The sequence below is a fragment of the Lacerta agilis genome, chromosome 5 (genome assembly GCF_009819535.1).
Source record: "Lacerta agilis isolate rLacAgi1 chromosome 5, rLacAgi1.pri, whole genome shotgun sequence".
Classification (NCBI taxonomy): domain Eukaryota; kingdom Metazoa; phylum Chordata; class Lepidosauria; order Squamata; family Lacertidae; genus Lacerta; species Lacerta agilis.
The window spans coordinates 54,578,193-54,590,330 of record NC_046316.1 but is presented as its reverse complement, the minus strand read 5'-3'; the positions used below and the strand labels follow the sequence as shown (position 1 = coordinate 54,590,330).

Sequence of the window (12,138 nt, the reverse complement as noted above, 5' to 3'; positions counted from 1 at the left end):
ATAGCAATTTGCTGCTTTTGATTGAGGAGTATAAAATGCTATCCATTGCTGACATATAACTTAAAAATATAAGGCAAGAGAAATTTAACTCTATCTCAGCAGCCAGTACTGGAGATGGCAGCAGGCAGTCTGGTACATGAGTGAATTACGGTAGCAGAAGCTTTAGTCAGATGGTTAGGGTATAGCATTTCTATTCTTATGCACTGACACTGGAATGGTAATGGGGGCAAATAGGAAGAGGAGTTACCATACATGGCATTTGGGTATCCATAGCTTTTGAGCAGATACAAGTAAATTATTTGACACTGATGACCACATCAGAAATTTTGCCGCAGGTCAAGCAAACGAAAACATTGTTGATGCCTGCAACCTTCTGGGGCCATACCTACCCTGTGTGCTTCAAGTTGACCAGTTGGTTGTAGATGCTATGATCTTTCCTTTGTCCTTAATACTCCTTCCTTCTTATTTGGGCTGGGGATGACTAGAGCAGGGTGCTATATGTGAAGTGCAATAAATAAATGGGAAGTGCTGCATAAATTGGGGGGACGGATTGGACTGCATTTGTATAAAATAAAAGCTACCTTCCATCAATGCATATGGGGTATGTGTAGATTTTTGCTAGGTGTCTAGTGGGTTTGGAAGTCCTGGGAGGGAAAATACTCTGCAGCGACCCAAGTTTTTTTTCTTTTCTTTTTAAATCGTTTTTATTAAAGATTTCTTAGATTACAAAAATACATGCATTGGCTTTTTCAAGTTGTGTTTTCTACAGATCAGTCACATTTGTTGTGAGACATTAGTGTTGCATGCAGTATTAGACTGGGAAGAAAGAGGGGGACCGGGGGGGAATGGTGTGTGGGGTGGGGTGGCAATGCTTCTATTACGGTATTCTACTTAGTGTATGTGTGCTGGTTTTGTGTCAGTGTCGCTTGTGTGGATCTCTTTCTATTCGCTTGTTATGCTTCCTTGGTGGTAAGAGAGGTTGGTTGTCTTGGATTGGCTGTAGTGAGATTTGTTAATGTGTGTGAGGGAGGTGGGTTTTTGAGGGACACAGCTTTCTAATATAAATATGCCTTTGTTTGTCAATCTGGGTATCCAAAGTTGCTGGGTAGTAGGGTGGGGGAAGTGACCCATTATTTTACATTTACTGCAGTGCATCTTTTTCTCTTACATTCGTTTTGTAGAACCAATGAGGCTATCCTTTGGCTCTTTATGAAGCTGTTCACTTGAACCGAAACTTCATCACTGTATTGGCACAGGTAGGGTGTAATTCCTTTTTCTGCAAGCTGAGGATTGGAAGCAAACTAAAATAGCTTCAGCATGCTGGAGATAGCTGTGCCAATGGGCTTGAAGCTCTTCCTGCCTTTGAACATGTGGTGTTCTGCCACAATGGTTGGTCACTTGGTGGTCTGTCACAAGAAGCAGGCTTTCTGAATCAATGGTTAGGGAACAAATGCACAATGTTATTTGTTACTTTCTGTACCACCCCCCCAATCTGAGTACAGTGGTACCTGGTTACGCCACTTCGGGTTGTGTTTTTTCGGGTACGAACTCCGCAAACTGGAAGTGAATTTCGCCATGCGGACGCTTTGCCATGTCGCGCGGTCTGCGCAGTTCGTGCCTGCCACAGAAACGCGATATTTGCGCTTTGGCGCATGTGCAAAATGGACGCTCAGGTTACGTACCGTGTTTCTCTAAAATAAGACACGTTATTTTTTTTCGCGTCAACAAAACAAGTATGGCTTATTTCAGGGGATGTCTATTTAACCAGGAGGAAGGAGGCTTCAAGCTAGTTTTAAAACTGGAGGATTGCTTTGCAGTATTTGCATACCAAATGACTCTTCTTTTGTCCTAGTCTTCCCCAGGTTAGTGTATATTGGTGGGAATCAACACCCTGCAGGCAAGGATAGCTAGTCCTGAAACAAGAAAGCTTTACCTCAGTTGGGCCTGGGAAGGCAGAAATTACTTTGGTCCCCTAGATTTAAGGGTATTAAATTGTTCTGCCCATCAACTAGAGTCAAAACCTGCTCTATACTTTTTCCTACTCATAAGGTCTTTTGAAAGTTGCTTTCAATCTCTGGCCATTCTTTTTATTTAATCTACCAGTAGTAAAAAAGCCTTCTGCCCTCTCACCTGATTGAAAGGTTACTGGCATGGCTGTGGCATTTCCAGTCATCATTGCTCCTTGGTTTGTACTCTTGTAATCTTCTCTAGAGCTGCATATGTTTTGGCTTTCTTCTGCATGTTGGCTCTTGTGAAAAGCTGAGTTTTAATTTTTCTGCTTGTGCAGTTCTTGTAGGATTGGCTTCTGTTCTGGAGTGCAGTAAATGTAGTGGTATTTTATTTAATTAAGTTTGCATCAATTGTGTGTGTGTGTGTATGTTAGCATACATAACAGGGCTACTTTTCATGTGCGTTTGCTGGTATTGGAACCACAGCTAAAACTTGTGTAATTCATATGTGCTTAAGTTGTTTTGCATTGATTGATGTGTTTTAGAAATGCGGTGCCAATGAGCTGCTGCTAGGTGGTGCTGTTATCCCTTAGCTGGCTCGGGAGTTATAAAACCTTATTATAGCAGCATGCAGTCGTTTTATTGCATGGAAAGAGAGTTGCTTGCCTGTAATATTTTCAATGGGCTGTATGTTTCAAAGCTTGCCCTAGAGATGGCTTTCTGAAATTGGGTCTACAACCATTGGCAATGTGCTCTCTTACAAAATGGGCTGGTAAGAATCCATTAATAAACCAGACTTTCTAGATCTCTGCCATGGCAGACCCCTATGTGAACTTCCATGAAACGTTGTGCAGTTAAAGCAGATTGGTAGTTCTAGAGCACATTTCAAATCATTGCTCTGCTTGTTGCCGAGAGAACATTTGGAGATGCATTGATATGAAAGGCGCACTCTGAAACAGACTTCATTACTTCTCTGTTGGATATGAAATAGAATAGTATGAAACCTTGCCTGTTCTCATGAATGCCAGTGATACAAATGGAACCCTATGGAGAATAAAGTTAAATCAGAAATTAGATTGGGGGGGAGGGGGCTGCTGGCTGAGATGAAATGCAGAGAAGAACTAGTAGAAGAAGGCAGAGGAAATCTGTAACAACAGTATTATTTATGTAGCCCTGTCCTCTGGAAGCACCCGGGTTAAGCAGCTGGGTGGCAACGTGATGCATTGACTTGCTCTTTAAGGAGGAATACATTAAGATAGGAACTATAAGGACAGGAGGAAAATACTGCTTCAGCAGCAACTGTGTATTTTGGAGGGTGTGAGAAAGAGAACGTCTCCCAAATGGTGCTGTCAATTCAATTGTTACAAAATAGTGAAAGGTTGAATGGGGCACTTTCCAAGTTTTTCTATTACAAACACCAACTCACAGATTTTTGTAGGGATTGTAGGTCTCATCAGGTATATCAACAATGCTGAGCTTGGAATGAGGGTGCAGCAAACAAAACGTACGTATTACGGTATGGGCTACGTGGAACATAACTGATCTACATGTGTTTGGTTCCTAGAGTCATCCTGAAATTGGTTTGGTTACAATTCCAGTAAGCCCAACAACTCCGACAACTCCAGTCACTCCTCTTGGGACCACACCACCTTCTTCTGATGGTGAGCTCTTCTGCATATGCTCCAGTTGCCTGCATCTTGATGTGTTTATACCCTGGGAAACGTAGCAATTGTCCTCACTTTGTCCAGAGAAAACTTAAGCTTTTGTAGTTCAAAGCCAAGGTTTTCAATGCACCTGGAACCCCACCAAGTGTAAGAATGAATCACAGCATGATGGCTTCATGTGGCTGGATCATAAACTGACCCCAAATGAGATTTCCCCTGGATCTGTTTTTATGATGTGGGAATGCAGTTGTCCTTGGTAAACAGGAGGACAATACACAGTCGCATGAGCAAAGTTGTGGGTAGTTATTCTGGAAAAAATAGCATCAGTTGTCTATACTGGACCTCACGGTTTCCCTGTGTGTGTGTGTGTGCTGACTTCTTTATGCTTCGCAAATGGTTTAATGGCAGAATGTGAAGGGCTTGAATAGAGCTCAGTTTGTAAGCATCTCTGGGTGAGAGCAGTGTGTGTTACCCTCTTGTAGCTGCTATTCAGGTCACTCATATCCTAGCAGAAGAGCATTCTTCTCTGGGAGGATAAATTCTTCTTGGTTGCCATGGATATCAAAAGCCTCTGTTTAAAAAAAAATCATGTCTTCTATCTCTGCATATGTATTCCATATGATGCTGGGGGTTGGGAGCTGCTTAGGCTTTCTTTCAAATTGTTCACTGCAAATGTATCCGCCCACACACTTTTTAAAAAATATACAGCAAGCAAAATTTGTGCTTACCTTCATCTCTCTCTGTCTTTCACAGACGGCTGCAGACAGGCATAGTGAGCGCCGCCTTCCTACTGCTGGGAGGTTGATTAACAATAGTAGAGTAATTTTAATCTTGACCTGCATCACTACCGTTAAAGGTCTTTCTCACTGTTGAATTTTATTTCTCCTTTGTCCTTTTAGTAATCATGAGCATGAGTTTGCTTTGCTCCCAAGATTTCTGGATCACTCCCACCTTCTCAGGCCTTGCAATTTAGTAATCATTGACTCATAATTGGCAGTATACTACTTCAAAGTGGAAGGTCACTTTCCTTTTGGTTTGCCTCAAAAGGATTTCGTTAAGCCCCCCCAGCCCATGTAGTTCTGGGTTCTTTACCAGCAACTGCAGTTTGCAAACAGGCTTACAGTCCGAAACCACTTCCTCTGCATCTTGCTTGTGACATGGACTAAATACAATTTTCAAGGTTTTTTTTTAAAATAAAAACCCCACGCTTTCTTTCATGAAAGGGTCAAGGCTGCAGGGGTTGAGCTATGATAAATAGTAACTTTCTGCACAGTGATTTAAAAAGAAAAGAAAAGAAAAGAAAAGAAAAAAGACCTACCTTTTCTTGCTTTTGCGTGAACTGTGTCTAAGGTGGCTGTCACCATGGTTATCCTAAGTGCTGATTTTGCTGGCTGTTGTTAAATATTCATTCACGGTGTGCATCATAGCAGCTCCAGAAGGATCCATTATAGTTGTTGAATACGTATTAGTTAAATCACTGAGTGGATTAGTGCTACTATGGGAAGGTTGTATACTTCTGATGGTAGAGGGAACAGCTGAGCTTCAGGGCCCTGTTAGCAGTGAGCTGAGAACAGCTTTCTTGCCTGTTAAATGTGGAGGAATGACCTACTGGACAAGTTACATAACTGGGCTGACCTCTCTGAAACTGTCATGTTCTAATGATTTCTCTTTGGGTGTCCCAGAAGTGAAGGCAGCAAGACAAGTGTTGGGTTGGCAATACATATTGCTTGGCCATTATGTTACAAGGCATTGATGGGGAACTTGTGGATGTCCAAATGTTGTTGGACTCCCATCATTTTTTACTGTGTTGGCTGGGACTGATGGGAATTCAATATCTGCTGGGCCACAATTCCTCCTTCCCTGTTTTAAGGGCTTAAGTGTTATTGTTTTTGTTTAAATCCAGCAGTGTCCTCTGCTAGAAATGCCTCCACTCCAGAAAAGACACATAAGACTTTGCTGTACTGGTGATCATTAAATGGAAGGGAATGGCTGATGGATATCCAAGCCTTGCAATGCTGTTAATGACCAAAGAAATGCACATCCTTCCTGGAAGTAGCAGAGATATGGGGGAGGAAGCTGCTTTATTGAGCTTGAACTGAAGCTAGACATCAGGTTCTTGTCCCATACTTAGATGGCAACCTTTTGAGCAGTAGTGGGAAAGTGTGTATGGATATTGCAAGGAAGAGAATGGAGAATTATGCAAATCCCAGAGAACAGAGTACAGTCCTTCTCTTTCTCTTGTTCCTGCTCCTTCCCTCAGTGATTTGGCCCTTTCTCTCTCCCCCACTCCCTGTCAAAGGGAGCTGCAAAGTTGATGCAGATCCCAATCCCCCCCCCCATCAAAAGGAGCCATGTAGCTGACGCAGATCACGGTCGTGTCTGCCCCCCTTCCCCCGTCAAAAGGAGCCGCGCAGCTGACGCAGATCCCAATCACGCCTGCCCTCCCCCCCCAAGTTGTCAAAGGGATCCAGTGCCAGGACCACTGCAGCCTTAGTGAAGGCCGGGCCGCACGACATACCCAGCACCAGGGCCGGGCCGGGCAGCAAGCGAGCAGGCAAGGAATGTCACCACCCCCTGCCCCCGCGAGCAGGCTGTGGCGACAGGACCCAGTGCTACAGGGGGGCGGCGACATTCCTTGCCCGCTTTATTTAATCCCATGATCCACCAGGATCACTCCCGCGATCTACTGGTTGATCGCCGTCGACAGGTTGCGCATGTCTGACCTACAACAACTGGAGAGCTACAGGTTAGCCAAGCGTGAGTTAGGGCCGTGCCTGGAGAATAGGATATTAAGCAGGATGGCAAAAGCACTACAAAAATGTGCTTTTATTGGAGTATTTCCTGTAGTGTTGGTTGTGGATGGTCTTACCACATTGCAGAAGTGGGGAGTTGAACCAATGAACGTTATTTTTTATTGACATCAGGACTGGTAGTGGCACTGCCTGGGACTATAGAAAGCTATGAACAGAAATACCTGTAAGACTAGATGTTTCCATAACAGAGGCATCTTCTTTACCTCCACTGGGAGAGCTTTCGAAACTTTGTGCTGGTGATTAGCAAATCTTATCTGACCTTTCCTAGTTATAAGCACCGTGGAGCTGCCTCTGGATGCCGATGTGCAGACCAGCAACCTGCTGATAACTTTCTTAAAGTACAGCTCCATTGTAATGCAGGACACCAAAGGTAAGCATTTGTGTTGACACAGCTTTACATTTCAGAAATTTGCTGGAGGGTGGGGGGAAAGGGGATGTTGCTAGTTGGTCTGTATACAAAAATCTACCTGGACTCCCCATGGAGATGAAAGTGGTTCACGCTGAGAGAATGAGCTGGTTTCTCATTGCCAGATGGCAATTACTGGATACTAGGGAGCCCTGGTGCTGAAGGGAGGGAAACCAAATATAGAATAAGAAAAATTGTAGTTCATAACTGCTGGAGGAGTCTCAGCATGCCCTCCCTATGAGGCAAAGCGCATCCAATTTTCAGCTATATTGAGGGAGGCGGCAGAGGCTTCAGTGCGTAGAGTGTGGCATTTCTAAGAGTGCCCAAGAGGAGCAGTGCAAAACAGAGCTCTGGATGAACCTCTGTATATCATATTTCGTTACTGGCAATGGTAGCTTGATGTGGGCTGGTGAAGGAAGGCTCTGCTGAATGGGCAAGAAGCTTTGACTTTCTTCATAAAGTGGGTGATAATTGGGTTGTGTATGGGTTTAGGTAGTCTGCCTACATCATGGTTTCATAAATCACAGTGCCTACTATAGCATCCCATTTTTGGCCACATGCAAAAATAATCTCCTGAAGAGCTTAAGAAAGAACTGTAGCTATTCCCCACCTCTCACCCTTGACTAGAGTCATTTGGTCCCATTTAAATTTCCATTAGTTTATGTAGCTGAGTGTGAAGACATTAAGCAACACAATGCAACTTTTTTATTATAATTCCTTTGTAACATACTGCAACAGAAATTTTAGCAGGGCATGGGTTCTTTTAAATTCAACAAATTGTGTCTTCTGAGAAGACAATTACAATGACTCCCCCCTTTAAAAATATTTGAGATTACTTTTAAATTCTTTCTCTGTTCAGGTTTTTTAAGCAGAGCGTAACTAGTGTTATAGGTTAATCTTTCTAATGTGTAGATGGCTGAAGAGTTGAATGCTGTCCATTAAGGATATTAATTGTTAGCTCACCTCTTCCAATGCTCAGTGTAGTTAACATTTTATGAATTCATCCTAATTGTTGCTCTCATTTGGTGTTACCTGTTAATGTTTCCTGGTTCTGACCTTTCCTTGGCTTGAGATAGAGGAGAAGAAAGCTCCAGTCAGGTAGCTGCTGCCTGCATAGAAATGGCATGGTAGCAGAACCTCCCTCTCCCTGTCTCCCCATCTGTTACATAGGACCAAAGTCGGTATCCATATCGGGATAGCTGTGTCATTTTTATAATGTACTTATGGCTTATAAAGAGGAGTAAGGTGTGCTTATACTAAAGTACTGCTCTGTGCAGCTGCAGATCCATACCCAATGATGTGCTGTTGAACATATTGCATTACTTGCAATATGAGTAATCGAAAGAGCAAATACTCAGTATAGATAAGTAATGCCTGGCATGTAATCCCAAAGGACACACGACTGTGGCCTCAGTGTCTTGCAGTGAAAAGATAACAAGGCTCCAGAGTACTGGAGCTCTCTTTTTAAATTGGTAACACACCTGTCCTCAAGGGATGACAATGTTTAAATGTACTTGTGTGCCACTGTCCTTTACATGTACCCACAGAACTGGTTTGGATGTCATGAAAAGCCACGCTTTATTGTGATGGGAACAAGTTGCAGCAAGTCTTGGGCTTGCATGTGCTCTCTTCCCCTCCTCTTGTGCCATGGCTGCAAAGAGGAGATTAGAAGCTTTTCCTTCCATTTCGATTAATCACAGCTTGTGAATGTGAAAACTGGTTCATCTTAAATAAATATGTATTAAAAACAAGCCAGCTTCATAACCATGGGTTATAAGCTACCTTGTTTGAACAATTCTTATTTGAGATTAATCACAGTTTTGGATTTGGACATAATGCAGATTGCAGTTAATCATAGAATCATAGAGTTGGAAGAGACCACAAGGGCCATCCAGTCCAACCCCCTGCCAATCAACAACTTCCGATTTCCTCATTATAGTTGCATCAGAGGAAGACATAAGATGTGATCTGATAGCTTCCTTTGGCTTGTTCCTGTCATGATAAATGATGGCTTATTATGATGTCCAAAGCTACCCACAGTTTTGAGGCTTTCATGTTTATCTTTTTTTTAAATGACTTTTTGTCCCAAGTGAGCAGAGTTAACAATTGGGTCCATGTCAAGGCTGCCCACCACTCTTCAAGGCTCTTCATTGTTAGCCAGAAAATCCATCTCATTGTACAAGGCTTTACAAGGCCAAAAGAGGATGATACTGCTAGATCAGAATGAAGGCCCATCTTGTCTACCAAGTGGCAAACCAGATGCCAATGAGAAGCGAGCAAATAGGACTTGAGTGCAACAGCACTTTCCCTGCCTATGATTCCCAGCATCTGGTATACCTGTGACTGTGAAGGTAGACTATAGCTATCATGTCTAGCAGCCTTTAGTAGACCTAAATTCCAGTGCTATTTTGCTAGAAAAAAGGTTCCAGAACTAGGCATGAGGATAGGGAAGAGAAGAATGATGGGAGCTGTAGTCCAACAACATCTGGAGGGCCACAGGTTACCCCACCTTAACGATAGGCTCTGGGACAAGAAGTATTTCTGTACTAATAGTAAGTCTAGTGGCTGTGTTACATAGACACAGTGGAAAAGATTAACATCAAAGATGTAAAAAGAGACTATGAAACCAACATCAGGATTAATAGCACAAGCTTTATTACAGACCTTTGGAGGTCTTACAGTTTCTAGGGTAACAACTTTGAGCGTAGAGCTGAAATGCTACTGATGCCTCACCTCTTGCTCTGCTTTTTCTGCTTCCTGATTCACATACTGACCCTTTGGCACACCAAGGTATAAGTGGCTCATGTGGGACCTGCTGTTTTTCATTTGCAGATGAACACCGGCTCCACAGTGGCAAGCTCTGTCTGATTATCTTGACCTGCATAGCAGAGGTAAGCCCCACTGCTGGTGTCCTGTATCTCATTTACATATGCATTAGCCTCTAGCCTGTGAACTGGCGCTAAGCCTGCATTCCTAGCCCTCCTTTCTTTAGGAAGTCAAATGATAACTAATGCGGTAAATATAGTTAACCACGTGCTGATGGTCAGCTTCCCAAACATATCATTCCCTTTTGTCCATTACTTTTATTCTGATACTGAATGTTTGGAGCAGTAAACGTGAGAGATCACTTGTTACACCCAGATGTTGCGCGCACACACACACACACACACACACGTATGTATGTGTGTATACTTCTGCAGAAGGCACTTGACACAGGTCAACTAGGAAGTGATACAGTGAGGGGGAGAAAGTATTTGATCCCTTGCTAAATTTGCCCGTTTGTCCTCTGACGAAGAAATGACGAGTCCATAATTTTAATGGTAGGTTTATTGTAGCTGTGAGAGACAGAATAACAACAGGAAAACCCCCAGAAACCCAGAAGACAAAAGTCAGAGATTGATGTGCACTATAATGAGTGAAGTAAGTATTTGATCCCTGTGCAAAAGATGACTTAGTACTTGGTGGCAAAACTCTAATTGGCAATTACAGAGGTCAGACGTTTCTTGTAGGTGGCCACCAGGAGGTATTTTGTCCCACTCTTTTGCAGATCCTCTACAAGTCAGTAAGATTTCGAGGCTGATGTGTAGCTACTCGAACCTTCAGCTCTCTCCACAGATTTTTGATGGGATTAAGGTCTGGAGAGTGGCTAGGCCACTCCAGGACCTTAATGTGCTTCTTCTTGAGCCACTCCTTTGTCGCCTTGGCCATGTGTTTTGGGTCATTGTCATGCTGGAATACCCATCCTCGGCTCATTTTCAATGCCCTGGCTGAGGGAAGGAGGTGCTCACCCAAGTTTTGACAATACATGGTGCTGTCCATCGTCCCTTCGATGGGGTGAAGAGGTGTCCTGTCCCCTTAGCAGAAAAACACCCCCAAAGCATAAACCTATCATTAAAATTATGGACTGGTCATTTCTTCGTCAGAGGGAAAACAGGCAAATTTAGCAGGGGATCAAATACTTTCCCCCCCCTCTCTGTACATGATTACACATTGGTGCTTTCCAGTCTCCTAGAGGAGTCCCATTTTTCTATTGGTAAAAGTATCTTTGTTAATAGTTGGGGTTCTGTTTTGTTTAGCATCAGAGCAAGACCCTTTTGCCCTACAGCAGCTCATTCTGCATCAATGCTACCCAGAATCTTGGATTTTAAAGTGGTATTTCAAGACCCCATGAATTCCTATTATTTCAATTTCATCATCATCATCATAATCATTTATTTATTTTAAAAAACCTCAGCAATTAGCTGCTGTGATTATCACCTAAGCTTACTTGAGAGGAATGTAGGTAGCAGAAGACAGAGTTATTGCCTTTCAACCAGGGCATGTTTGACTGTGGAATTCAAGGAAAACAAATTTGCTGCCATACTTGTGTTACATAGAACATGATTTAATTTAGAATTGAAGCTAAAATGAAAGCTGAATGAGGCTGCTGAGCCATCTTCCAGCAGCTCAAGCTGTAATAATTCCAGTGACAATGAGTCCATTGGAATGTCGCCATAAAGCTTTCTATATGCATTACTGTAAAGAAGCTTCTTTGTGAATTCTGCAGAGTGCATTACAATTTTCCTGACAGTTTCCTGCTAAGATGAACATCAGGAGGAAGCAACAAAATGCATCCAGTTTTTTGTGGGGTTTTTGAGCTGAGCTAGTTATCCATATGGAGAATCTGCATAAAAGCATAATTTAAAAGCACACTTAAAAACATAATAAAAAGACTGATAATTACCAGTAGTTACCTGTATAATATTTACTTGCCGGTTTTGCAAGTGTTACCTTTCATGACTGTGCTACCTTTCATGACTGTAGTGTTTTTCTTCCTTAATAGGACCAGTATGCTAATGCTTTTCTGCATGATGATAACATGAATTTTCGAGTAAACCTCCACAGAATGGTGAGTCTTTCTCATTAATGCCTTGGTTTACCATGCTGGGGTGGACTCTTAAATTGGGTATCATTCATTCATGGTGATGCTTCCAAATATTTGAAAACCTACTTAATGTGGATTAAGTACGCATTAATAATATGTTTAAATAACTGAGGTAACTGAACAGAATTTCAGTTCTAATATAGTTCTATTGTGTTAGAATATCATAAATTAATCCTGAAAAGACCCATATTAACATAAGGTTTCAAAAATGCACATCTCTCATGGGGTCACTTATGATTTCTATTTAGCTCATGCATAAAAATGTCTTTTCTGTCATGGCTGCTTAACTTCAGACACCAATGTGAAAAGCTTCTCTTCCTGACTTGTAGATACAACATTATAGCCAATGATTGTATGAAAATCTGCTACCTAGCTCAGTATT

At 42.4% G+C, this 12,138-nt stretch overlaps 1 protein-coding gene across 1 annotated transcript in view; it reads left to right on the top strand.

Annotated features, from left to right (window-relative positions):
• ARMH3 (armadillo like helical domain containing 3) overlaps nt 1–12,138 on the top strand; it is a 118,622-nt gene that overhangs the window by 23,385 nt on the left and 83,099 nt on the right. The window contains 6 exon segments of the mRNA XM_033149858.1: nt 1,182–1,195; nt 1,198–1,256; nt 3,514–3,610; nt 6,695–6,796; nt 9,665–9,723; nt 11,655–11,720. Of these exon segments, the coding sequence (XP_033005749.1) occupies nt 1,182–1,195; nt 1,198–1,256; nt 3,514–3,610; nt 6,695–6,796; nt 9,665–9,723; nt 11,655–11,720 (397 nt within the window).